Source organism: Dipodomys spectabilis, unplaced genomic scaffold (genome assembly GCF_019054845.1).
Source record: "Dipodomys spectabilis isolate Male_0828 unplaced genomic scaffold, ASM1905484v1 ptg000006l, whole genome shotgun sequence".
Classification (NCBI taxonomy): Eukaryota; Metazoa; Chordata; class Mammalia; order Rodentia; family Heteromyidae; genus Dipodomys; species Dipodomys spectabilis.
In genome coordinates, this window is record NW_024870683.1 from 8,025,918 (window position 1) to 8,053,319 (window position 27,402).

A 27,402-nucleotide genomic window follows, 5' to 3' on the forward strand; every position below is an offset into this window, starting at 1 on the left:
AAAGGAATAAAGAGACTACATGGGGAAGAGGTTTTTTGTTGTGGTTGTTTATTTGATTTTTTTTTAAGGATTCTTCAATAAACACAAGCTTCCAGACATTTAGAAACTTTTGTTTCCATGCAACAAACGTATTACTATAGATTACATGGTTGTCCAGATAATCCCAAGACACTAAACACATATTATAATTAATGAATATTTACCAGAGTGACTAGCTACAAAATTGTCAGTAATAATTTTTTTAACACAAGCCAGGCGCTGGTGGCTCGCACCTATAATCCTAGCTACTTAGGAGACTGAGATCTGAGGATCGCGGTTCAAAGCCAGCTGGGGGAAGGAAAGTCCATTAGACTCTTATCTCCAGTAAACCACCCGAAAGCCCAAAGTGTCGCTCTGCCTCAAGTGGTAGAGCACTTGCCTTGAGCTGAAGAGCTGAGAGACAGCTCCCAGGCCCAGAGTTCAAGCCCCACAACCGGCAAAATAATAATAATAATAATAATGATTTTTTTAACGCAAAAATCTAAATTCATAGAAGCACACACACAAAATAGTGTATCTAAGAATTAACCTAACTTAAAATGGTAACTTATTTTATAAAGAACATGATATCAAACTTTACTAGAAGACTTGAGATCTCAATTTATTGAGATCTTTTATTTATACAGACATTCTATATTCCTTATGGGGGAAAAATATTGATTCTCCCAAATAATTTATCATGGACCTGCTATAGAAAATCAAATTATTAAGTATGTTTTATTTAACTTGTTGATGGCACAGGGATCTTGAACTCAGGGTCTCCCATTTGCCAGGCAGGCACTCTACCATTCGCCCACATCCCAGCACTATGCTTTAGATTGTTTAAAGTGGGAATCATTTCAAGAAATAACTTGCTGTGCAGCTCAGCTAGCCTCTGCCTCCTGAGTGCTGGGAACTCAGGACTGCCTGGTTCTAAGCTTTATAGCACCCATATTAATCCAGGCCTTTGTACTCCTGTGGCTGAAAAGAATGACATCTGAACAAGTTCTGGCATACAAGGATTTACCAAGGAGATGAGTCAGAGCGTACCAAAACAGCTTTTGAGTTGGAGTCTTTCTTCTACTTCTGTCTCCATGCAATGAAGGCAGGAATGTCGGAGAGAGTGGCCTTGTTCTACCATCATGTTCTTGCTCTTTCGGCTGACAGGTGACCAAAAGCAAAAATAAGACTTCATCCTGATCCTAGGTTTGGCCGTCATGTGCATGTGTGTGCATGCTTGTACACGCATTTTCTCTTTCTCTCTAAGTTCTGTGTCCAGGAAGCAACACCAGTATATTGACTCAGAGCCTGCAGGGTCAGAGCAAGTCAGTCATGCTAGCATTGCCTAAAGATTTCCTTTCTTTCACCACATTACTTACCAAGTATGGTAAGACCCCAAGATGAAGATTTGGAGATAGGAGTTGAAGATGCCACCTGTTGACTAAGTTCCCTGGAGTGGGTACCCCCTATTTCAAGTGACACGGTGGCCCCTCACCAGTGTGACTTACTGCCTCACATTTTCAGTCCCCTCTTTGCTCTCTCAAAGAGATAAGGCTACAGATCCCTGTCTGAGTCACCTTTTCCTCCCTTTTACAACATAATGTTGTGAGCGCTGGCTTCCTGCAGGCCCTCACTTGCCAGCCTGCACTCCTTTCTCCAGTCCCTGTGACGTGCCACTACTCTCCTAAAAGTCAACAGCAATATCTCACGACTCTCATCCACCTCTGAAGCCTGTCATAGATGACCCTCACTTGGCTCTGGCACCAGATGGCCTTGCCCTCTCCTTCCCCAGGCTCTGCCTGCCTCATCTCCCCTGCCCACCTCCTTGAGGGTAGCACAAGGCCATGGCCCCTGGCCTACTGGGCTGCCTCCTTGCATTCTTCCTGTCTCCAATCAGCCTACTTGTGTCATCTTCTGCCTGCAGCCAGCACAGGGCTGCCTCCCCTCAAGAGGAAGGCAGCAGTGTGAGCTCATTTCTATTCCCTCTCAGAGCCCGGAACTCCGAACTCCAAACAGGAATGTGAACCACAGCTCGTGACGAGGCCTTGGGTGAAGCTCGGAGTCTTTGGAAACAGCTCCAGGGGTTCAGAAAGAAGCATGATCCTGACTCAGTGATGCAGAACAATGAGATTCGTAGAGAAGGAGACTGACCAGACCAGACCAACAGCATTGCTTTCTGCTGACTTAGTCAGCTGGTCAGACATAGGCACATGGGGTCTGAAGGGCTGTCCATAGCCATATGGACAAGGAGACCTGGGCTAGGTAAGTGGAAGTAAAGCCATTTATCTTGAGGCCTATGGCTGGGATCTCAGGAAAGGAAAAGCTCTGGAGGCACCACAACTGTTGGAATGACTCCAGGCTCCTTATGGAGTGCTGAGGGGGGGGGGGGGGGGGGCGGGGAGGGAGAAACAAAGGGCTGAGAACACCCTAGGGTGTTTATGGATGGACACTGATCCCTGCTGCTATTTCCGGTCAGCCTTGCTCTCCAATGTTGTTTGTGGCAACCTGGAGGTCCTCACAGATGAGACTGTTTTAAACAACCAGCTGGCCCTGACTGCTGCAGGATGTCCCTCATCTCTCTCATCAGTGAACAGGCTCACAGCAGTGGAGCAAGTGCTTTTCTAGAGCTGCACCCCAGTACCCTTATAGTACTGGGTGGGCCTGCTGGATGAATGCACCACAGCTACTCCAGGAAACCTGGACAGAAATTCCTTAATCAGCTGCAGAACACATCAGGCACAGGACTAGGAAGCGTGTCTATACCGGGACGGTTGTGAGAATATAAACTAGCTCAGATAGCGGTGCACACCTGCAATCACAGCTACTCAGTTGGGGAAAAGGAAAACCAGGAGCTCAAGTCCTGCCCAGGCAAAAAGATAGAGCGATCTCAAAAACCAAACACAAGTGAAAGGGCTCGGTGCACAGTTCAAATGGGACAGTGCTTGCTTGACTACACAAGGGCCTTGACTCAAGTTATAGCAGTGGGAGAAAAAGAGAAGAAAAAGAATCTAAAATAACTGTGCCTACACAGAGAGAATGAGCACAAATGGAGGTCAGAGCCAGTAAGCTAGAGGAGGAAATAAAGGCCTACCCTAGCAAATCTTTTCTGTATAGAATCTTCACTAACTGTCCTTAAATTTACAAAAGAAAATATACAAGAGAAGGGGTATTTACCAAGAGGAAGATGAAAGGGTGACCAAGCAGGCCAGGCATTAGTAAGAAGAACCCTTGTCTTAGGAGAAGCAGGGCTGGCAGGAGATCCCTGGGGTTTTACAACCACTGCCCTCCCCCACCCCACCCCGCACCATTCATTACTCTTTCCTATGATCAAATAGCTTTAAACCAAAAGATAATTTAAGCAGTTTTCTTTTGTGTGTGCTAGTAATAGAGTTTGATTTCAGGGCCTGGGGGCTGTCCCTTAGCCTTTTCACTCAAGACTAGTGTTCTACCACTTGAGCCACAGCTCCATTTCCACTTTTTTTTTAATTGGTTAATTGGAGATAAGATTCTCATGAACTTTCTTGCCCAGGCTGGCTTTGAATTAGGAACCTTAGATCTCAGCCTCTAAGTAGTTAGGATTTATAGACATGAGCCACCAAAGCCAGGATTAATTTAACAATTTTCTATTCAGATTTCCTTTGTTTTTCTTAACACTCACAGTTAGTTTTCAGCTATTATTAGACTTTGCCAAAGAACCACGCAGACATCCAGGTACAAAGAACAAAGAAAGGTTTATTGCCGGGAAAGGGGCCAGCAAGACCCCTTCTCACAAGGGAGAAGTGAGAAGCACAGGCTATTGTCTGAGGTGACATATAACCTAGGAGGTTTAGGAGGAGTTAGAAGGGGCTAGGTATGGATATGTGGGCCAGGGGCTTCATCGTGGTGGACTAAGATTTATGGCTGCTGTCCAAATAGTAGATAAGGGGCTCTGCATCTACCTAGACCTGAAGGACACTCTAAGGGGCTCTTGTTGCCTTATATGGTGATAGTTGCCCCAGAGAAGTGCCATCCCAAGGTAAAGGGGGATTGAAGTTGATTATTACTGCCTTTACTACATGGGCCTAGTGTTGCCTGGGAAGGGAGCATGCTAAGCTGTGGAGAAAGCTATGTGTACTAAGCTATGTGTACTAAGCTATGTGTACTAAGTTATGTGTACTAAGCTATGGGAAGGGAGCTTATTTTGCTAGCACTATTTTTATTCATTAACACAATATTACATATCATGTAATTAATATGATATTATAGAATACTATTTTTATTTCTTTGTTTGGGTAGTATACTGCCCAGGCTGGAGCTGAACTCTTGGGTTTCTGAGTAAGTGGGATTACACATGCACCACCATGTCCAACTGAAACGATAATCCTATTTTTTATGAAATAGATCAAATATAGAGATGAAAATTGAGAAAATATTATCCCTGCTTTTATTTATTTTTATTACCTTTTTTTTTTGTCAGTTGTGAGGTTTGAACTCAGGGCCTGGGTACTGTCTCTGAGCTCCTTTGCTCAAGGCTAGCACTCTACCACTTTGACCCACAGCTCCACTTCTGGTTTTTGTGTCTTTTCTTTTTTTTTTTTTTTTTTTTGGTCCGGTTGTGGGGCCTGAACTCTGGGCCTGGGCGCTGTCCCTCAGCTCTTCAGCTCAAGGCTAGCGCTCTACCACTTGAGCCACAGCACCACTTCCGGCTTTTTTCTTTTTGCTTATATGGTGCTGAGGAATCGAACCCAGGGCCTCAGGCATGCAAGGCAAGTGCTCTACCACTGAGCCAACTTCACAGCCTCCACTTCTGGTTTTTGAGTAGTTAATTGGAGATAAGAGTCTCACAGGCTTTCCTGCCCAGGCTGGCTTTGAACTGCAATCCTCAGATCTCAGCCTCCTGAGTAGCTGGGATTACAGGCTTGAGCCACCGGTGCCTGGTTCTCACCCTGTTTTTAAACTTTAGCATGATGATGTTTTGCTAGTCTACTGTTTCTAAGAGGCTGTATCACATGCAGCCGGCCATGAAGGGCGAATCCCTGCAAGAATCACGGGGAGATGTGAAGGTGGATGTGACTGCATACTTCCTGCTTGCTTGGGAAGGGAGGAAGACCACAATGGGGTGGGGGGGAGGGGAGCTGTTAACTGAAGCCTTCAAGCTCTCCCAGGCATTGGCACCGGTTTTTCTTGTTTATGACTTTAATCTCATTAGCTCTCCTTTCAATCACCTGTTTATTGAATTTTATACCTTAACAGGTCACCCTTTGAACCCTTGGGGAGGGGGTTCATGAACCACTGCTGGAATTTTCCACTTATATGATGGCTTGCTCTGCAAATTGCTCTTACCAACCCTATTCAAGATTTCCTTATTCATCTGCAAAATTAGGACAATACCTTCTTCAAAAGTTTTATAAAGAATAAGCCAGGATTATATATATATATATATATATATATATAAAATCCCATAGCATAGTAATTGCCAGTTTACATACATAGTGGTCTTTCCTTTTTTTTCTAACTTCTCATAGAGCATCTTTTTAAAATTCCATTTAGAATTCTGCAAGTTGCTATACACTGGTAGCCCACGCCTGTAATCCTAACTCCTCAGGAGGTGAGATCTGAGGATCACAGTTCTAAGCCAGACTGGGTAGGAAAGTCTGATTCTTTTTTTTTTTTTTTTTTTTGCCAGTCATGGTGCCTGAACTCTGGGCCTGGGCGCTGTCCCTCAGCTCTTCAGCTCAAGGCTAGCACTCTACCACTTGAGCCATAGCACCACTTCTAGCTTTTTCTGCTTATGTGGTGCTGAGGAATCAAACCCAGGGCCTCATGCATGCAAGGCAAGCACTCTACCACTGAGCCACCTTCCCAGCCCTGAGTGATTCTTATCTATAATTAACCACCAGAAAACCAGAAGTGGCTCAAAGTGCTAGCCTTGAGCCAAAAAGTTCAGGGACAGTGCCCTGGCCCTGAATTCAAGCCCCAAGACCCACCACAAATAAATAAATAGTAGAAAAGATATTCCATTTGTAAGTAAAAGACATAAACAGAAACCATGCTTTGAATGACAGCAATGCGTTGTACCAGGAAGCATTGGGCCTATACAAAATTGCATCAAGGAATCCCCTTAGACCACAGGTATCATCAGCTCCCAGTGAGGGATGATTGTGCAATTCAGGAATAAGTCTGAATATTTTGAATATCCACTCTCCTTCACTCTCTACCTTGTCCCATTATCTTTATTTTTTCTCTTGTATTGTTTTTCACCTCGTCTCCAATTATACCCAAAATCCTAGTTCTTTTGTCTTTGTTATTCTCTGACAGCAGGAAATGTTCCCCTCAACATCCACTATTCCGTGTTAAATAAATCTTTGTTGACTTAAGGGGTAGAACGTGTCAAAATACACAATTTCCTGCTCTGGAAAATTCTTAAGACTTCTTTCTGCCTTCAGAATAGTGTGCAGAAAGCCAAGTTCTCCCTCAATATTGTTCCCTTTCTCCTACCAGGCCAACTGCTGTATTGGGGCTTGAACTCAGGGCCTGAACTCTGTCCTTTAGGCTGGTGCTCTATCACTTGAGTCACGGCTGGCTTTTTGGTAGCTAATTAGTGATAAGAGACTCACGGACCTTTCTGCCCCAGCTGGCTTCAAACCACAATCCTGAGATCTCAAAGGCTCCTGAGTAGCTAAGATTACAGGCCTGAGCTACCAGCACTGGGTTATTTTTGAGGTAGGATCTCACCTCAAGTCCAGGCATACCTGGGCTGTGATCCTTCTACATCTGCTTCCCTGTGTCACTGGAGATGACAGGCATACACCACTGTACCCAGCCCTTGAGTGAGACAAATCTTGAGATACCTCATTCTCCCAAGTAATTAGGATTACAGGCTTGAACCACTGTATGGGGCCAATTCCACTTCTTAACCTACAAATGAGTGGGTATTATTCAGGTGAGGATTCCTGTTGCAGGATATCTGATGTCTGTAGTCCCGAGTTGCTCTCCCCAGCCATCCAAGCCAGTTCAGGGAAGCCAGCTGCTCAAAAAGCCTCTCTCTACCTTCCAGTCCACGCCCCTTTCTGTTGGTTTCTGCGTCACCCAGAAACAACTAGGGTTGCTAATTGACACGTGGACAGACCTTCTTAGCAAAACTGGGGAAACTGCAAAATTCAAATGAGCATTGAGTGCTGAGGCCTGAACTGAGTGTCAGTACAGTCCAAATCAAAAACCAGTAAGCTCATCTTTACTTTCCTAAGAAAAGATGTTGGGGCTCTTTGAGGTTTTGTTGTTGTTTTTGTTTGTTTGTAATAGAAAAGGCCATGCTCTGCAGATGATGGAAGGGGCTGGAGTTAGGGAGCTTCACCTGTGATACACGCTGACCTAGCCATAAGCTCAGGCTTACGTTCCCAGGTGCTAGGGAATAGGGGTGAGATGGAGAGGGCAGACGGAACTGGGGGGAGAGGGGGAGGAGGAGCAGGGGTAGGGATGAGGTTAGGGGCAGGGGCATCAGCCCTGACCTTCCTGTTGACCGTCTACTCGTTCCTCACCCACAGCTCTATCCTGTTCTCCAATTTGGCCCTTGATCAACTTTAGAGGACAGCAGACATGAGAAACAAAGGCACTCTGTGTCCTCTGAGAAGGATGTTGAAACGGAACTTTACTTCTCCGGTGTTTCCGGAATCTCCCTTAGCCAGCTGCTTTTCTTGATCTTAACCTTTCTTTGTGAGGTGAACTTCCTGCAGGCTGGTGAAGCTAGCAGGCTCTGGATCATTTTTAATTCATAAAAGAAGCACACAGGATTGTGGGATGGAACCAATTACATTGAAAATGTAAACAAATACATGATTTGTAAATAAACACTATTAAATGCAAGATATAGCAGTAGGTCTAATGACAGCTGTGATTTTTGAGGGGAAGTCATCAACATAAGAAGTATTTTGTGGTTTTCTGCAACACACATGGATGAACTGAAAGCGCTTGTGATTTTGTGACTGTCTTGGGTGTCTAATTGCTCAGGGTTTGCTTTCTGTGTGTATATGTGCTGGGCCTGGGCCTAAGCACTGTTCTGGAGCTTCTTTGTTCAAGACTAGTGCTCTACCACTTGAGCCACAGCTCCACTTCGGGATTTTTGGTAGTGAGTTGGAGATAAGACTCTCATGGACTTAACTGCCCAAGTTGGCTTTGAACTGTAATCCTTAGCCTCCTCAATAACTAGGATTAAAGGAATGAGCCACTGACACCTGGCTGTGGCCAATATTCTTAGCTGGGAACAGCTAAATTTTAGTTAGAGGTTAGAGATTCTCAGTTCTCTCTGTGGACCCCTGACTTTTGAGCCTCCAGGCCAAGGTCCCTGCTGACAACATTCTCTTTTTCTGGAAGATAGAACTTCCCAGTGGGGAGGCCTGGCTTGGGTCTCACCTTGTTCTCATTCTCCCCTCCCCATCTTTATTATTTGTTGTTTGAGTTTTGTTTTTGCAGGTCCTGGGGCTTGAACTCAGGGCCTGGGTCCTGTATCTGAGATTCTTTTGCTCAAGGCAAGCACTCTACCACTTGAGCCACAGCACCACTTCCAGCTTTCTCTGAGTAGTTTATTGGAGATAAGAGTTTTACAGACTTTTCTGCCCAGGCTGGCTTCAAATTGCAATCCTCAGATCTCAGCCTCCTGAGTAGCTAGGCTTAATGGTGTCAGTCACCAGTGTCAGGACCCCTCCCCTCTTTTCAGCTTCTCCTGAGTGCTAATTACTTAGGGCTGAGAGTTAAGCAGTTGCAGATTTTGTTGGTCTTAGTAAGCAGAACTGATTATATATTCTCCTATGAGCTATCCAGATGGTAGACAGATGGTGGCTTCAAACCCAGATGTGCCAATCTCCTCCTCCAGGAGGCCTGGGGCTCATTCAGCCCTTGATTTCTATTTCCTCTAACACCTGTGGGCTGCTTGTCTCTCTCAGCTTTAGGAAGGATTCACCTGAACAAGGTCAGCCTACGGCTGTGCAGGGAACCTTTGAATATTGCCTGGCACAGAGGTGGTACCATAGCTCCCTTGATCTTGGCCTTGAGCTTCATACGGCTCTAGCCTGATATGCCCCAACATAGTTCAAAATGTCACTTGGTAAAAGTCTAATAATACTGTGAAGGCTTGGAAAATCACAGCCTTAACTAGATCTCTGGAGATTCGCCTATCTGGACATTTAATTTTCTTGAAGAATTTATTTCATTCACAATTGGGCTGTGTGGGGCAAGAAGTCTAGCGTTCATTGTATCTCAGCCTCCTTTCTCACTAAGATTAATCATTTCTAGCTTTAGGGATTTTTTGCCAGTCCTAGGACTTGAACTCAGGGCCTGGGTGCTGTCCCCAAGCTTCTTTTGCTCAAAGCTAGCACTCTACCACTTGAGCAACAGCTCCACTTCTTGCTTTTTTTCTTTTTTTTTTATGGGGTCCGGTTGTGGGGCCTGAACTCTGGGCCTGGGCGCTGTCCCTCAGCTCTTCAGCTCAAGGCTAGCGCTCTACCACCTGAGCCTCAGCGCCACTTCCGGCTTTTTTCTTTTTTCTTATGTGGTGCTGAGGAATCGAACCCAGGGCCGCAGGCATGCGAGGCAAGCACTCTACCACTGAGCCACCTTCCCAGCCCCCACCTCTTGCTTTTTCTGAGTAGAGTAGTTCATTGGAGTTAAGAGTCTCACAGACTTTCCTGCCTGGGCTGGCTTTGAACTGCAATCCTTAGATCTCAGCCTCTTGAGTGGCTAGGATTATGGACATGAGCCACTGGTGCCCAGTGCTTTATGGATTGTAGAATAGGGTAGAATAGGGCTATTAATTGGCCCCAAACTCAATATTGTTGTGTTCAAAAGAGAGGAAGAAAGATGGGGGAATGGCTTTTATTGGTTAACTATATAGTCACATGAGCAAGGCTTGTGGAACTCTAAAGCAGATGTAATAGTATAGTAATACACCACTGATCACAGACCACCATGATAGATAAAATAATGAAAAAGTATGTAATATTACCAGAATTATCAACCATGACACAGAGATAAGAAGTGATGCATGCTACTGGAAAAAAGGCACGGAGATACACTCAGTGAAGTTTGCCTCAAACCTTCAATTTGTAAAATATGGGTCTTTTGTGACACTGTGCTCACAAGATAGGCCTATGTATGAGATGTTCTGAACAGACAAGTTGGTAGAGAGTGGGTGGTGGTTGCCTAGGGCTGGGGGCTGGGGGGATGGTCACAGGTGAGGAAAACGGTCAGTGACTACTATTGAATATGGTTTCTCTAGGGGCTGATAAAAATGTTCTAAAATTCATTGGGAATAGGATTACATCATGGTTTGAATGTACTAAGAAGCCACCGAATTGTACACTTGAAGCAGATGAATTGTTATTAATATTCCAGTAAATCTGATTCTGAAAAATGGTTGGAAGCTGGGTATAGGTGGTCACATCTGTCATCCTAGCTATTTTGGAGGCTAAGATCTGAGGAAGCCATATATATATATATATATATATATATATATATATATATACACATACACGGAAACAAAACTCAGAATTGTAGAAATGGCATGCTCAAGGTCACAGATAACACATTATTTGTCACTACCACCTGGCTTAGGGCTTTCATTAGGGAAAGATTAACCATTCAGGTGAATTTTAGGACATAAGTAAACTGAGTCTCAGGTTATGACTCTTCCACCCAGAAAACAAATATACCTAAGATGGCTTATGTAGTGAAGATCCTGGCACTAGAGATGGTATTAGCACTATGCAAACATTACACTTCAGAACAAACAAATGCCTGAAGTTGCAAAATAAAGGCTCAATTCATAGGCTTATTGGCTTTAAAAAAATCCCTATATGATGAGCAAAGCCTTTTTCCTTTTTTTTTGACAGTATAGGCAAGGCCCTGAGTTCAATCCTGTTACTGCCAGGGGATTAAAAAAATAAAGTAGAGATTATAGGGAGATTGTTACCACGTGGAACAGAACCTCCAAGCCAGGCAATGGTGGCTCACAACTGTAATCCTAGCTACTCAGGAGGCTGAGATCTGAGGATCTAGGGTCAAAGGTACCCAGGCAAAGAAAGTCCATGAGACTCTTTTTTTTTTTGGGTCCGGTCGTGGGGCCTGAACTCTGGGCCTGGGCGCTGTCCCTCAGCTCTTCAGCTCAAGGCTAGCGCTCTACCACTTGAGCCATAGCGCCACTTCCGGTTTTTTCGTTTTGCTTATGTGGTGCTGAGGAATCGAACCCAGGGCCTCAGGCATGCAAAGCAAGTGCTCTATCACTGAGCCACCTTCCCAGCCCCTCCATGAGACTCTTATTTCCAGTCAACTACCAGAAAACTGGAAGTGGTGCTGTGCCCCACAGTGGCATTAGCCTTGAGCAAAATAGCTCAGGGACAGGGTCCAAGTCCTGAGTTCAAGCCCCATAACCGACCAAAAAGAAAGGAAGGAAGGAAGGAGAAAGAAAGAAAGAAAGAAAGAAAGAAGGAAAGAAAGAAAGAAAGAAAGAAAGAAAGAAAGAAAGAAAGAAAGAAAGAAAGAAAGAAAGAAAGAAAGAAAGCAAGCAAGCAAGCAAGAAAGAAAGAAAGAAGGAAAGAAAGAAAGAAAGAAAGAAAAAGAAAGAAAGAAAGAAGGGGGGGGCTGGGAAGGTGGCTCAGTGGTAGAGTGCTTGCCTTGTATGCATGAGGCCCTGGGTTCGATTCCTCAGCATCACATAAGCAGGAAAAGCCATTAAGTGGCATTGTGGCTCAAGTGGTAGAGGCTAGCCTTGAGCTGAAGAGCTGAGGGACAGTTCCCAGGCCCAGAGTTCAGGCCCCACAATGGGAGGGGGCGGGGGAAGCTGATTTGGGAAAGCTAATGTTTACCTACAGGCATAGAGGGTAGAATGTATGCTCTTCATTTTTCCTAGAAATCCAGTGCTTTTAGTAAAGAACCAAGTCAAACCCACATAGTTGCAGAAGAGCACATGGATATGTCACTGGTCGGGGAGAATGAAACAAAAAGTACTCTTGTGTCCCTCCACCCCAGATGAATACCACTCAAAATCGCTCCTGAGTAGTTGCTGGGACACAGAGTGACTACTGGGAAGAGAACTGACCAGTTACCATTTAGGATGCACCTGCTGCTTTTTATCATTTTATTCAATCCCCACACTAATGCTAGGAAATAGAAACTAAAATCCACATGAGGAAAACAAGACTTTGAGAAATTAAGAAACGGATTTCTGCCACCCATGTTCAACCTTCTCATTTGACTTTGGGAGTTTAAAGACCTTTATGGTTTTCTGTCTTGAATATGGCCCACCCTTCAACCTCTTTCTAATCAACTTGGTGAGAGTAAGAGCTAAAGCCATGAAAGTGTGCGGTGGTGTTCAGTGTAAGGAAACTGAGTTGTGAGGGTGTCAGAATAAAGCAAGGCCAGGAAGCAAACGCAACAAACCAATAGGCTTTATTCAGGAGTGAAGCCTGGGAAGGGCAGCCAAGTCTCTTTCAGCCCAGCTGAAGGGAAAATGCCCCCCATGCCTCTTTACTAGGACTCTTTTTAAATATTAGGCAGAAAGAGTGAAGTCGGGGTGGGGGGGCAGGGCAGGCAGAAGCGGGGTGAGATGGAGGCAGGGTGGGTGAGCAATGTTATTCTGACTGAGGGTTTCAAAGTCTCAACAGCCTCTACGTTCATCAGGGACATCAGCATCAGGTGTGGCCTTGGTCTCAGGCCCTCTTTCAAGTCTGCTGGGGTAAGGGGAAGAGAAATGATTCAGCGAGGTGGGCAGCAAGGACAGTTCTAAGATATGGCTGTTGGGATAGGGTGGTGGGAAGTTGAGTGTTTTCAGTTTAAGTCATTTTCCATCATTTAGGATATTTTGTGCCAAGCATTAGGAAATCTAGGCTCCAGCTCTGCCTCTGAGGCCCTGCTTGATCTTGGGCAACTTTCTTTTTCCAGTGTGCCTCAGTTTTCCTCAAAGAAGCAGAGCAACGGTGAGAGGACAAGAAGGAAAGGGGACAGGCAGGCAGTGGGTGGAGATCATGAGTGCCGTCAGGAGAGGGATGGAAAATTAGCCCTTTATTTTGTTAATTTAGTCATAAAGTTCTGTATCTAGATTTGTTTTCTCCTTCTAACAATAAAGTGTGCCCACGGCAAAGACTTTAAAATGACATTGCTGGAAATATTTTCCCAGCCTTGGCTGCAAACCACTTACTGTATGCTCATTGTATATTCTTTTTTCTTTTCTTTTCTTTTTTTTTTGGTGCCAGTAATTGGGCTTGAACTCAGGGCTTTACATTCTTGCCTGGCTTTTATATTCAATGCTAGCAGCACTCTACCGCATCATTTCCAACTTTTTGCTGGTTAATTTGAGATTAGAGTCTCTCAGCTTTGTGTGTTTGGGTTGGCTTTGAACTGAGATTCTCAGATCTCAGTCTATTGCCCAGCAGGCTTACAAGAATGAATCATTAGCACCTGGCTTCTATTCTTTCTTTTCCTTTCTCTCACCCTATTCCTTCCTCCCATCCTTCCCCCCTCCTTTCCTTCATTCCCCCATTCCTCCCTTTTCCCCTTTCTTTACTCCTCTCTGTATCTTTTAAAAAATATTATGTAAGCATGTATATTTTGGACAACATCAACGGTTTTTTTTTAATGTAAAAGGTTCTTCTCCCCCTCCTTAGCCCCTAAAGTACCAAGAATTGGGCAGCAGTACTTAGTATACCACACCCACTTCAGCACTCCAGCAACTGTTCCAGCCTGTGTCCTCTTTATCAGTAGGCTGGGACTGAGCATGGATGCCAGGTGCCCTAGTTTCAGAATATTGTACCTAACAATGTCCTGAAAGTGTGGTCTAGACCCTCCCTCAGGATACAGGGGAGCTAAGATGTATCACACATCCTCAGACTAAGAGGTCTCAGTTGAAATGAAGACTGAAGGAATCCCATCCATCTCAATGAGCAGTTAATAATTCTACCCTTGCTTCCAGCCTAGGTATGAGCATAGGTGTCCACAAGCTCCAGAGCCCCTCAAGCTTTTAGAAGCCAGGCCTCAGGAAGGCTGTAATATAGTTACTGATCTTGTAAACAGTCGCTACTGTGGCCTTGCTAGACCTTCTAACCAGTCTCTAAGCAGGTTCTCTGCCACACTTATCACAATGGGAGAAGCTTGTGATCCCCAAATCCAGGAATGGTGAGCCACCCAGAACGAGGAGGGCAGTAGCAGCCACAGCCTGTCCCTGGCCTATCTCAGCAGTGTCTGTTTACTCTGCTTCCAGGAGTCATTTCAGTGTGAGCCACGTGAAGCCTTACCCAGAACAGCATGCTGCAGTTCCTGTGGAAGGTGGGGCTGGCCCCAGGCTCCAAGCTGGCCATCCTGTGCCCAGAAGGCCATGTGCCTCCCAATGAGGGCTTTTCTGGAGCTTTTTTCTGGGGGGTAGCCTGAAGGAGGGATCATCTTCCCAAAGGAAGGTGGTGGGGTGCCGTCGTACCAAGACTTGTCATGAGCCAGCCTTGCAGTTGCCATAGTGGAATGCCCCTAACACACAGCGGGGCAGGTCTCTTGGTCTCTCTCCAGCCCCCCCCCCCACCTGCCCCCGTTCCTGGGGCTTGAATTCAGGGGCCTGGCACTGACCCTGAGCCTCTCTGTGCTCAAGGTTAGTGTTCTACCACTTGAGCTAGAGCACCACTTCCAGCTTTTTCTGAGTAGTTTATTGGAGATAAGAGTCTCACAGACTTTCCTGCCTGGGCTGGCTTCAAACCGTGATCCTCAGATCTCACCCTCCTGAGTAGCTGGGATTACAGGTGTGAGCCCCTGGTGCCTGGTGAACCAGGCTTCTCTTGAGTTCTAGGCCCTTTCACCCAAGAGATACTTACATGTGCACACCTCTGGAACCCCAGGAAGGCCGCCTTATCCATACACATTCCTCTCCTTATGCTTCAAAACCTGTTCTTCCTCTGATATTCACCTCTACTTGCTGCCTAACCACTCAAATCCAAGAGTTTACTATCCAGCCCTTCATTCTAGAAACATCTATTCTGGGGGCAGGCCCTGTGCTGGGCCCTGGAAGTGAAGACTCGAGAAACACAGCACAATTGTGTTCATAGCCTGGGGAACGGAAGGGACAGTTTAGCAAGAGTCCTTCAGCTGGGGGAGTGGCATTACAGCAGCTTACTGGTGGCCATGCAGGTTCAGGAAAGACTTCCTGGAAGAGGTGATCATCTTGTCACAAGAGTCAAGAGGAAGGGTGGAGGAGGCCCTCCATGTAGAGGGGAATGGGAGCATTGAAGCCAGAGGCACAGTTAGGAGCAGGTTAAGGAGGCTTTGTGTGGGGACGGTAGCAGCTAATGTATAAGGGTTCAAGGCTATGGGTGGGAGTGGATGGTACAGGGAGCCACAGTGAGTTTTGTATTTGGATGACTTCCAATTTGGGGGAACCAGAAGTGAGGTCATGAAAATGCAGGTGACAGATGTGAGCTAAGATGGTGGAAACAAGGGGAAACCAACCGTTCACTCCATGTAGATGAGGAGCAGGGGGATGAGGGATGAGTAAGCCAAGATGATTTCCCTGGTTCTGGCTGAGGTGCTGAGTATATGGTTAACCAGTTATGGAACCAGAGAATACAGGAGGAGGAAGGGGATGAGTTTACATTTGGACAAAGTGAATCAGTGGGCTTACTGGACATTCAGGAAGAGAAAGAAGCTGTGGCAGAACTCTGGGGGACAGCTGGACTGAAGGATGAGACATGAGGACTGATGAGTCAAATCAGTGGGAGACAATCCAAGGAGAGTGTGGGAAGACAGAAGGCCAGGGATGTATCCTAGGTTGCTCTAGTCTTAGAATTGAGCCAAGGAAAAAGAAATATAGATGGAAAAGAGGAAATGCTGAGAGATACAAAGAGGATAGAGTGGGAAGAGCATTATGAAAGCTGAAGGGATAGCGCTGTAACAAGAATTAAGAAATGAGCAGTGCCGGGTGCTGGTGGCTCATATCTATAATCCTAGCTACACAGGAGGCTGAGATTTGGAGGCCAGCCAGAAAAGTTCAAGAGATTCCATCTCCAAAATTACCAGCAAAAAGCCAGGGTGGAAGCATGGCTCAAGTGGTAGAGTGCCAGCCCAACAAGAAAACTAAGTGAGCATGAGGTTCTGAGTTCAAAGTTTCATACCAGCAAAAACCCAAACCCCAAACAAACCAACCAAACAAACCCACAACTGTGCTCCCAGAAGTCTCTCAGCTTTTTGCTCAAGGCTGGCACTCTACTACTTGAGACATACTTCCATTCTGGCTTTTTGCTGGAGATAGAATTTCCTATATTTCTCTGCCTGGGCTGGCTTCAAATCATGATTCTCAGATCTTGGCCTCTTGAATTTTAGTCTTTTGTTGTTATTTTGGGACAGGCTCTATGTAGTCTAGGCTGTTCTTCAACTCTTGATATTCTTGATTAGCCTCCTGAGTGCTGTGATTACAGGCGTGTATCACTCAGCCTAGCCCAGTTTAGATTTATAATCATAGTAATCCTGACCTGTACACTTGGTTTTGTAAATAGCACCCTCTGGTGTAGATTTCACTAATATTTATCATTTGCACAAGGCAATATTGCAGAAATATTATTTTGGGGGGGGGTTGGAAAAGGGTCTCACTAGGCTGGTCTCAAACTCAAGATCCTCCTGCTTCCACCTAAGTGCTGTGATTACAGGTTTGCACTACTATGTCTGGCACATATTCTTAATCTAAAAAAACAAGTTTTTGTTTTATTTTTTGGTCGGTCTTGGGGCCTGAACTCTGGGCCTGGGAACTGTCCCTCAGCTCTTCAGCTCAAGGCTAGTGCTCTACCACTTGAGACACAGCACCACTTATGGCTTTTTCTGCTTATGTGGTGCTGAAGAATCAAACCCAGGGCCTCATGCATGTGAGGTAAGCACTCTACCACTGAGCCACCTTCCCAGCCCCTAAAAAAAAAGCAAGTTTAAAATATACTTTGAAATGGGTGAAATGTTTGATTTGGGGGTTAGTTTACAGTGTCATTTGACTTGAACTCATAGCTTCTTATTCTCACTTGCTTTTCCACTCATGGTTGAGGCTCTACCAACTGAACAATGCTTCCAATTCCAACTTGTTTCATGTATGCAACATGAGGGATAGCAATGTACCTGGTTCATTTAAGATAATGAAAATTTGCCCTTTTGCATTGCATAATGGTGTTTCTGTTAAGTAGGTCACCGAATAGGGCCTACCATTAGTTTGTTGGTTTTTTTGTGATGTGCGTGTGTGTTTTGGTGGTTGTGGGGCTTGAACTCAGGGCCTGGCATTGTCCCTGAGCTCTTTTTAAAAGCCCAAGGCTAGCACTCTACCACTTGGAGCCCCAGTGCCACTTCTGGTTTTTAGTGGTTAACTGGAGATACCTCTTTGACTTTTCCTGCCCATAATGGCTTTGAACCTCCATCCTCAAATCTCAGCCTCCTGAGTAATTAGGATTACTGGCATGAGCCACTAGTGCCCAGCTTTTTTTTATTTTTAAATTTTATTGTTGAGGTGATGTACAGAGGGGTTAGTTACATAAGTTGGTGATTACATTTCTTGTCTAACTTGTTACCCCCTCCCTCATTTTTCTCCCTCTTTCCCTCACCCATCCCCTCAAATTGTACAGATCACTTCCAACATATTGTTTTGTATCACTGTTGTAGAAGTTCCCACTTTGTCCTTTGTCTCACCATTTTGTTGTTCCCCTTCCCTTCCCTAGTTCAGGTAAGTATAAACTTCCTTAGTTCTGCTTTAATTTCCTTTTTCAGGGTTTTTAAGTTTTCATGATAAAGGTCCTTCACTTCATTGGTCATTTCCTAGGTATTTTCTTTTTGGGGGGACAATTACAAAAAGAGTTGAATTCCTGATTTCAGCCTTGCTCTTTTCATTATTGGCATACAGAAAAGCCATTGATTTTTGAGGGTTAATTTTATACTTTGCCAAAATTTTAGAGTAATTTAGGAGTAGAGTCTATGGGATTTTTGTTGTTGTTGTTGTTAGTCGTGGGGCTTGATCTCTGGGCCTGGACACTGTCCTTGAGCTCTTCAGCTTAAGGCAAGCACTCATACCACTTGAGCCACAGCGCCACTTCTGGTTTTCTGGTGGTTAATTGGAGATGAGCTTCATGGACTTTTCTGCCCAGGCTGTCTTAAACTACAACCCTCAGATCTCAGCTTCCTGAATAGCTTAGAGGTGTGAGCCACCAGCACCTGGCAGGATTTTTTTTAAAAATTAAAACATGGTCTGTGTTGTTCAATCTGGCCTCTTGCCTGCTTCAGCCTTCTTAGTTTCTTAGTGCTGGAATTTGTTGTACCATGCCACACCTATCCTACCATTAGTTTTTATTTCTGGCATTTTTATAATTTCAATACTCAATGATTAGTTCTCATCCACTCCAGATTTTTGGCAGTAGTAGCAGGAACATAAGTTACTAAAACATAGAACCTGTTTGGTCAGTCTTCATCCTCATTACATTTTCTGGATACATTGCACAGATACAATATTGGGCATTCCTTTTTGCTTTTAGGTTGGTATCAGTGCATATGTCTGGAGTTCCTATTTTCTTCAAGGCAAATATCTAGGTCTGAGTGTCTTAAGGGCATACTTCTTGAAGCCTCTCTCTGGATGCACTTGTGAACACTGCTGTATTCTTGATTAACAGAATGGCTCTTCTGCTTGCCCCCCCATTTTTAGAAGCCATTCTTCTGGGCCCAAGTTGGAAGAAAAGAATTGCTAGAGATTAGGCTCGGCTAATGTCTATAATACTAGCATCATGAAGCTGAGATCTGAGGATTGCAATTTGAAGCCAGTCCAGACAGGAAAATGTGAGATTTTTAGGGAAAAAAAAAAAGCCAGGTGCTCACGGCTCACGCCTGTAATCCTAGCTACTCAGAGGGCTGAGATCTGAGAATCACGGTTCAAAGCCAGCAAGGGCAGGAAAAGTCCGAGACTCTTATCTCCAATAAACCACTCAGAAAACTGGAAGTGGCACTGTGGCTCAAGTGGTAGGGCGCTAGCTAGCCTTGAGCTGAAGAGTTGAGGGACAGCACCCAGGCCTAGAGTTCAAGCCCCACAACCGGCCCAGAAAAAAAAAAAAAGCTGTGGCTGAAGTGGTAGAATGCTAGCCTGGAGCACAAAAGCACAGGGACAGGGCTGGGAAGGTAGCTCAGTGGTAGAGTGCTTGCCCTGCATGCATGAGGCCCTGGGTTCGATTCCTTAGCACCACATAAACAGAAAAAGCCAGAAGCGGCATTGTGCCTCAAGTGGTAGAGTGCTATGCCTCAAGTGTTACAGCGCGAGCCTTGAGCTGAAGAGCTGAGGGACAGCGCCCAGGCCCAGAGTTCAAGCCCCACGACTGACAAAAAAAAAAAAAAAAAAAAGCAGGAGGACAGCGTTTACTTCAAACCCCAGAGGGCCACCCTCCTCACCCCCACCCAGGCAGTGATTACTCCAATTTTTTTTTCCTTCAAATGGGTGGGAAAGGGCTTGAGACTGGGTAATGATGTATAGCTCAGGCTGCTTTGAAACTCATGACCCTTCTAAGTCTTGCAATTACATGTGTGTACTACCATGAATGGCATGGCTGGTCCAAACTGTGTGCTTTGAGTGTAGCATATACACATGGGAGTGGTATGAAAAAAACAAAATACCTCAGTAATATTTTATGCTGATTACATATTGAAATTATATGTTGAGTAACACTACAAATGTCAACTTTTTAAGACAGTACTCCCAGGACACTAAATGTCACGCAAGCATTATGTTTAAACTCTACATTCCCAGGAATGTAGTGTGCCTATGTTTTTTATTTTTTTTTGCCAGTAGTGGGGCTTCAACTCAGGGCTTGGATGTTGTCTCTGAGCTTTCTAACACTTGAGTGACAGCTCCACTTTGATTTTTGTGGTTAACTGGAGATATGAGTCTCATGGACTCTTCCTGTCTGGGCTGGCTTTGAAACATGATCTTCAGATCTCAGCCTCCTAAGTAGCTGGGATTACAGGTATGAGCCATAGGCGTCTGGCAAGCAAACCATTTTTATTCTCTTTTTTCTTTTAACCAAAGAGAAGCTATTACATAAACATGTATGGAAAATAAGCAGAGGCTCCTCTTCACTTATTATGTTAGAGTAAGTTAGATATAAAGTGTACATGGATGAAATGAATGAATAAACATAGCAGACAAATAAAGAGACAGTGTAAATTATTTATACTTAATCTAAAAGAGAGAAAGAAAGTAGATTTTTTCGGTGGTGATCCTTGGGTTGGGACTCAGCCCTGTGCTTTCCAGGCAAGTTTTGTACCTTCTAGAATCACACCTCTTGCCCTATGTTGAAGTGAGAAAATTGAAGTGGCCAAAAGGCCTGGTTTGCAGGCATTTCTCATCCTCTATCCTAAATGGTGGCTGTTGGACCTGTAACTTGGATAAAGCTTTATATATTTTAGGTTTATCAAAATGCTACTATATCACCATATGGCTGCCCAAGATATACTTCATTGTTTTGATCAGCAGATGGTATTTTTTTCTTTTTTTTTCTTTAAGATCGTGACTCTATATCAAACACAATTAACATTCTCTATTAGTAGAGTTATTATTTGTATAATTAAATTTGCAATTGGCACTTGATGATCCAAATATTAAGTGTCATGTCCCCTGAGCAAAGTTCAGGTTCTCTGATACAAAGTTGAAGAGCCTACAAGTTTAAATTTTTCTTTAATATAATAAGTAACAGACTATTTTTCAAAATCTACTTGGTATGGTGAACTTGAATTGCTAGGCCTGGTAATACTTTTCATTGTAGGAATAACTAGCTTTTCTACATAGCTCTTACCCTATACCCTGAGCCCTACTCTGCTTTGTTAGCCTTGTCCAATACTTTGGGATGTAGTCCTTTGGTTTGTTTTTTTTTTTAATTTTATTTGTGAACATACTGTACAGAGGAGTTACAATTACATGGGCAGGATAATGCGTACATTTCTTACCAAGCATTGCAGCCTCCTCCTTTGTTTACCCTTCACATCCCTTCCCAGCCTCCCCCCTCCCCCCCAATCCCAATCCTTCTCCTTCCTCCCCCTTCCCCCCCCTTTATTTTTATCATTCTAAATCTAGTCTCTATCATCATAGATATGTCAGAATTGGCATGTTGGTCTAAATATCTGGGAATAAATCTATTTCTTCCACTGTTCTCCCCACAAATTTAAAAAAAAAAAAAAAAGTATACATGGAACAATTTTCCCAGTTGCTAATGACATCTTGCTCCCTGCATCTTATTAGCATTCATAAGAACATGTAGTTTCCTAATTCTTTTTTTTTTTTTTTGGGTCCGGTCGTGGGGCCTGAACTCTGGGCCTGGGCGCTGTCCCTCAGCTCTTCAGCTCAAAGCTAGCGCTCTACCACTTGAGCCACAACACCACTTCCGGCTTTTTTCTTTTTTCTTATGTGGTGCTGAGGAATCAAACTCAGGGCCTCAGGCATGCAAGGCAAGCGCTCTACCACTGAGCCATCTTCCCAGCCCATAGTTTCCTAATTCTTTTACTGTTTGATATGCATATACTACATGTGTGGCTGCATTTTTTAAACTATCTTAATGGCATTTAAAAAGATTTAAATATGTACCATAGGCTAGTTACTTTTGTGATTTCAAGTTGTTCATGCCAATGCTGAAACATAAAATCTGACACAGTTTTAAAATAGTATCTGGCAGCTTGTAGCTCAACCTAGTTCTACCTTTCCACTGGAGTCCCACCAGCCCATCCCCTTCTCTGGTGTAGGCACATGAAACACAGCAGATGTTTTAAGTGTACATCATACATTTATTACCAACAACCCTCTCAACTCCAAAATTGGGCACAGGGATTAAAAATAAAAATTCATTGCACTACTTAGTAAAGCATTACTAGTAACTTTCATAAAAAATGTACAAACTTTGTTAAAAATTTATCAAGCCTTCAAATGATTTGGTTACAGATATTTATAATACGTACATTTAAAATGATATGTTAAGTGATACAATGGAATATGATTTGAGGAAGTGACTCAGCAAATGATTCCAATAAACACCCCTGCTGTGAGCTTTCATAATCTGAAATGAATAGCAAAATGAGGTGACCAAATGTACCAACAGGGGAAAATCGCTTTCTAATGAAGGCCTCTAGATAGCTGTGAAAAATATTTTCACGAGTTGGTATATCTCATTCAAAATCATTACAGGAGGCCCAAATTTAAGAATCTTACAAATCACATTTCAGAGTGTATAAAATCTGCTTTCACATTTTCCAGATTTTGCTCAAAAATAAATTCAGGACAGAAAATCTTAATATGAGATTTTGATACTTAGAGGCCTTGAATTGTTTTTTGGGGAATGGCAGTTTTTGTTTTTGTTTTTTAATGTGAAAATTCATTGCCAAAAAACAAAAACCACCCCTCAAACCTAAAAACACCCACAGCTGATTTAAGTTGGTAAAGCCAATATTGTTTTAATAGGCAACAAAATGACATCTGCCTGCTATATGGTGCATCACTCAAGGTGACAACAGCCGCGCATGAATCAACTATTCTTCTCATTTGCTAGCCACAAAGATGCTCACTGTGGCCAGTCTGAGGAGGACACATGCATGTGTGCTCCTAATATGAACCACTTAGTAAGCAACTCTGGACATCTCTAAGAGCCCCATGCAAAGACAAGACATTACTAAAGAGAGATCAGTCACAACAGCACAACAATTAAACTCAAGAATTTACCAAACAGACCCTGCTGCCTCCTAAACTGCCAACTACCTCTCAAAAATTTACTGGAAAGGGAACATTATGACAAGAATTCCTAGTCAGAAGGAAAGAAAAAGCTACTTTTCCTAGTCATTAGTACAATGTGCCTTGTTAATTAGTTATTTCTATATAAATTAGAAAAAGTGCTTTACTTGCATGCTTCAATAAAATGGAATACCGAGTGTAATAGTGTCATGTTAGATCTGTACAGATACAAATTTTCTGCAGCTATATAAAAGACTCTATGTATAAGATGGGCCCTTGCCATTTTAAACATGATTTTTTTAATTAAAAAAATAAAGATTAAACTGTATGTGATTTGTATTGTAGCTATTATATGCCTTTTATTCATCAGGAACAGGAGGGGGATTATCCTAATGATTTAAAAGTAACATGTGCACATTACCACCATTAAAGTGTATTTCTGATGCACTGACAAATCTAGGGGTTAACGAAGTAGGCAAAATTCTATTTGACTAGATAGAGGCAACAGTGTCTGGAAGAGGAAAAAATTGTGCTTCTGTGTGTATTGACTTTACTGAACTCTAGGCTGTGATGAGCTTATCGAGACTTCAAGGGAGGGCAAGCAGCATGGCAGTAACAAGTAGTTAATACTGTCTGAGTACAAAACTGACTCAGAGCCAAATGAACATTGAGTGAGGCTGGCAGCAAGTTATCACAGTCCCGATTGGAGTAATGTAGCATGTGCTACTGCAAATAAAGCAATGACAACTGCAGGGCGAGACAGACAATGCTAAATACACTGAATGAGAAAGAAATCTAAATATTGCTGGGAAAGTGACTTGAAATAATCTGAATTACGTTCAATGAACCTATTAAAAAGAGACGGCTCTGTATTATTTCAGGTCAACTAAATGAAGGTCAATTCCTGTTTGACAGCATTATTATTTTTTTTATAAAAAAATCAAATCATTTATACTGCAAGTATTCTGGACACCTGTTAAACTTTTCTCATTCAAACAAGAATTAAAAGGAAAAGCAGCTAAGATCAAAGCAAATCAGGCCTACAAACACGAGCTGTCACAGCACTTGATCTATCCCGAAATAAGATTGGAAATGAGAAGCACATTTACGGAGGGAAGAGCAACTAGACAACTCTCAGAACTGGAGCATGGCAAGTGAACAATATGAACAGAAATATAGTTTCTTAAAATAGTTTAGTTGCCTATGGGAGCTTGAACAAAAAACATATATCAGAAATCAAGCTGAGTGAGTTAAGAGATTTTGTTCTGGTGGAAGTCAAGGAGGTGAGACTTCACGGGACCAGTGGTATTCTTAGAAATATATTACTCAAATATTTTCAGAAGAGACTACAAATCTAAACATTAAAAAAATCACAGGTACTTTCTGTAAGAAGCTTACTGGAAATGTAAAGAACAAGAAAGTATCAACATTCAAATCATTGATTGAAATGCTAATATTGCTAACTGATGATGTATGATATTGCACCTTCTTTTTGGAAACAGCAAGTTAAGAGATTAAAATTTTTTTTTTCACAACAGAATAAAAAAAAAAATCAGGTCATGGAGTGAGAATCTGTTACACTTTTTTCTTAAGTAATCCCAGTTAGGACCACTAATGAAGAGAAGGTGACAGCTGCCTGAAGCAAAGGAAGAAGGCTTTTCTCATTCCATTCACTGGGAGGGAAGGGGATGGAGTATTCAATGCTTATAATTGATGCACCCTTAGCAATCAGTGTGCAACAGCAAACACAAGGAAAAACCAGTGTACAGTACTAGTGCTGTTTAAATAACACACCAGATTATACATTGCAGCATAATTAAAACTACACACACATTCTTGGTACATGCTGGTATATAGGATCTCATACACACGTTAGCTACCATGCCCTCACGCAAGTAGTTGCACACTCTCTCTCACACAGATGCACTTATCACCAACAGTCATACATTGCATTCATTTCCACTCACAGTTTCTGAAGGCTCTATATAAGGTAGATTGCTATATCATCTGGAGCTACCACTTTTTATAAAAGCACATGCTAAAAGATCACGTCCACTGTAATCTTGCAGCAACACTCGGAATGATCACACAAAAACCAGGGAATGTTAGTGCACACACAAAATTAAGCTAAAGAAAAAGTCTTTGGAGTTCCAATCACACTGTTAGTATAACAATCCCATAATTGTGAAGACTAATTGTAAGCTTTTATAGTTGATTAAGTCACACAGTGCAAAGAAAGGTCCATTGACCCTTTTGGTAAAGGGAGGGCTGGAAGCCACACAGATTAAGTTCAATGGATAGTCCGTATATACATGTGATGAGGAACACCCAAACTAAATTTGTGCTCTTAGGTTGGTCATTCTGAATCCCGATGCACTTCTGAAGCATCAGCTCGGCAAATTGGGCAAGTACGATTTGCCTAAAAAACAAAAGAGGAAACTTATCTGAACTGTGATTTTATACAATAAAAATATATTAATAATGGAACTTCTTTCATTTCCAATATTCTTTTAACATTGTTTCTTTAAAAAGCTACCAAACAATACTGTGTTTTAAAAAACACCCCAAAACAAAACACAAATCTCACTAATATAAGGTTACCCTTTTCCCCACTTTTTATTGTTACTGGAGTTTTGACTCAGTGATCTGCGCTTGCTAGACAGGTGCTCTGTAACTTGAGTTATACCTTTAGCCCTTTTTCTTCAGTTTATTTTTGTTTTGACTGGTCAGAGACATTGGGTCACCTATCTCCACCTGGCTACCCATGGTTTTTTGTTGCTGTTGTTGTTGTTCTGGCATTTAAACTCAAGAACTCATGCTTGCTAAGCAAGCACTGTAATAGTTGAGCCATGCTCCTAGACCATCAAGGTGTTTGTGTGTGTGTTGTGTATGTGTGTGTGAGATGGGGCTTGAACTTAGGGGCTCGAACTTAGGGGCTCTAGCTCTTATTTGGCTTTTTTGTTCTATCACTTGAGACACACATCCAGTTCCAACCTTTTTCTGGTTAACCTGTCAGGTCTGTGTTCCTGAGCTGGCTCCAAACTGAGTTTCTCAGATTTCAGTCTTCTGAGTGGCTAGGATTATAGGCCTGAGCGACTGGCACACCTGGCTAACCTTATCTTCTGATTTATTTATTTATTTATTTTGGTCCAACCTAGGACTTTAACTCAGGGCCTGGGCGCTGTTCCTGAGCCTTTTTGGCTTGAGGATAGAACTCTATCACTTTGAGCCATATCTGGTTTTCTGGGGGTTAGTTGGAGATAAGAATCTCACAGGGACTTTTCTGCCCAGGCTGGCTTTGAATCTCAATCTTCAGATCTCAGCCTCCTGAGCAGCTAGGATTACAGGTGTAATCAGGCACCAGTAGTGCCTGATCACATACTGTTTACTGGTACTTAGGAACAAGCTCTGATGGTAAAACAGGTGACTGTCTATATTCATGGATTGACTTTTCTCCTACTTCAATTTCTTCATAGCAAATGGCACCACCATCTGCCATACTGCTAAAGCCAGAAACGTAAGCATTGCTTGCTCTTACTTCCAATAGTCCACTATTCACCAGTCTCATTTCTATGGCTTTCAGAGAGTAGTCCTCCTGCCACTGTCACTCCACATTGACCAGCTCATTCCATATTTATTCCATTACCCTTTCCAAACACATCAGTCATGGGATCCTCCTTTGCTTGCAAGATCAAGTGCAAATTCCTTCATGCTTCAGAGTGACTTTAAAATAGGTTGGTTATTATTTTCCTACACCCCCTTCCCTTTCTATTCTCTTTAACACTCCAGTTATTAGACATATAGAACTCACTTGAAACACTGCTTTCTATAAACCAGAACATTTTGCTACAAGAAACTAAAGTTGACTGAAACCTTTCATTGCATCACATTCTTACTCATGTTTTATTCTTAATTAGATAAGACTATGAAAGTACAAAGACTACAACTCAGTGCAGTGGGGCACACTTGTAATCCCAGCTACCCAGAAGGTAGAGGCAGGAGATTCCAGCACAGGCCAAAGTTTAGCAAGAATATATTTTAAAAAAAGATAATAACAATAAAAGGGCTGGCACTGTAGCTCATGTGTTAAAAGAGTACCTGCCTTGCCGGGTGCTGGTGGCCTATAAACAACTACTCAGAAGGCTGAGATCTGAGGATTATGGCTTGAAGGCCTGTCCAGGCAGGGAAGTCCTTGAAATCTTTATCTACAATTAATTATCAAAAAATTGGAAGTAGAGCTGTGGCTCAAGTGGTAGAGTGCTAGCCTTGAGCAAAAAAGCTCAAGGACAGTATGTAGGCCCTGAGTTCAAGCACCAGGATGGTACAAAAACAAACAGAAAAACAGAAAAAAAAAAAAAAAAAGAATACTTAGGTTAGTAACTAGTATAAAAAAACCAAGTATAAAGCCTGAAGAAAATGGGAGGGAAAGAAGCTTCTGCAATAATACTCTGGCATATCTACTATTATCTATCTGTGGCTTTTAGGCTTTTTTTTTCCATGTAAGAGAATAGGTCAGAATGAAATACAACTACAGTTTATTCTTCAAGAAAAATCTATGGCAAAAGAGCCCTAGTGACGTTCCCTTCTAAACTCAGAAGTAACTGTGATCTAACCAGTTCGGTCTTGTCCTTGAGCAAGAATATACCACATGAAAATTAGATCACATG

At 43.0% G+C, this 27,402-nt stretch overlaps 1 protein-coding gene across 7 annotated transcripts in view; it reads right to left on the reverse strand.

Annotated features, from left to right (window-relative positions):
* Positions 1 to 21,777: 21,777 nt before the first annotated feature.
* Rnf38 (ring finger protein 38) overlaps positions 21,778 to 27,402 on the reverse strand; it is a 117,608-nt gene continuing 111,983 nt past the window's right edge. For all 7 annotated transcript variants that reach the window (XM_042695677.1, XM_042695667.1, XM_042695708.1 and 4 more), the window contains one exon: positions 21,778 to 25,154. In XM_042695677.1, the coding sequence (XP_042551611.1) occupies positions 25,092 to 25,154 (63 nt within the window). In that variant the 3' untranslated portion in view covers positions 21,778 to 25,091. The remainder of the gene's footprint in view (positions 25,155 to 27,402) is intronic.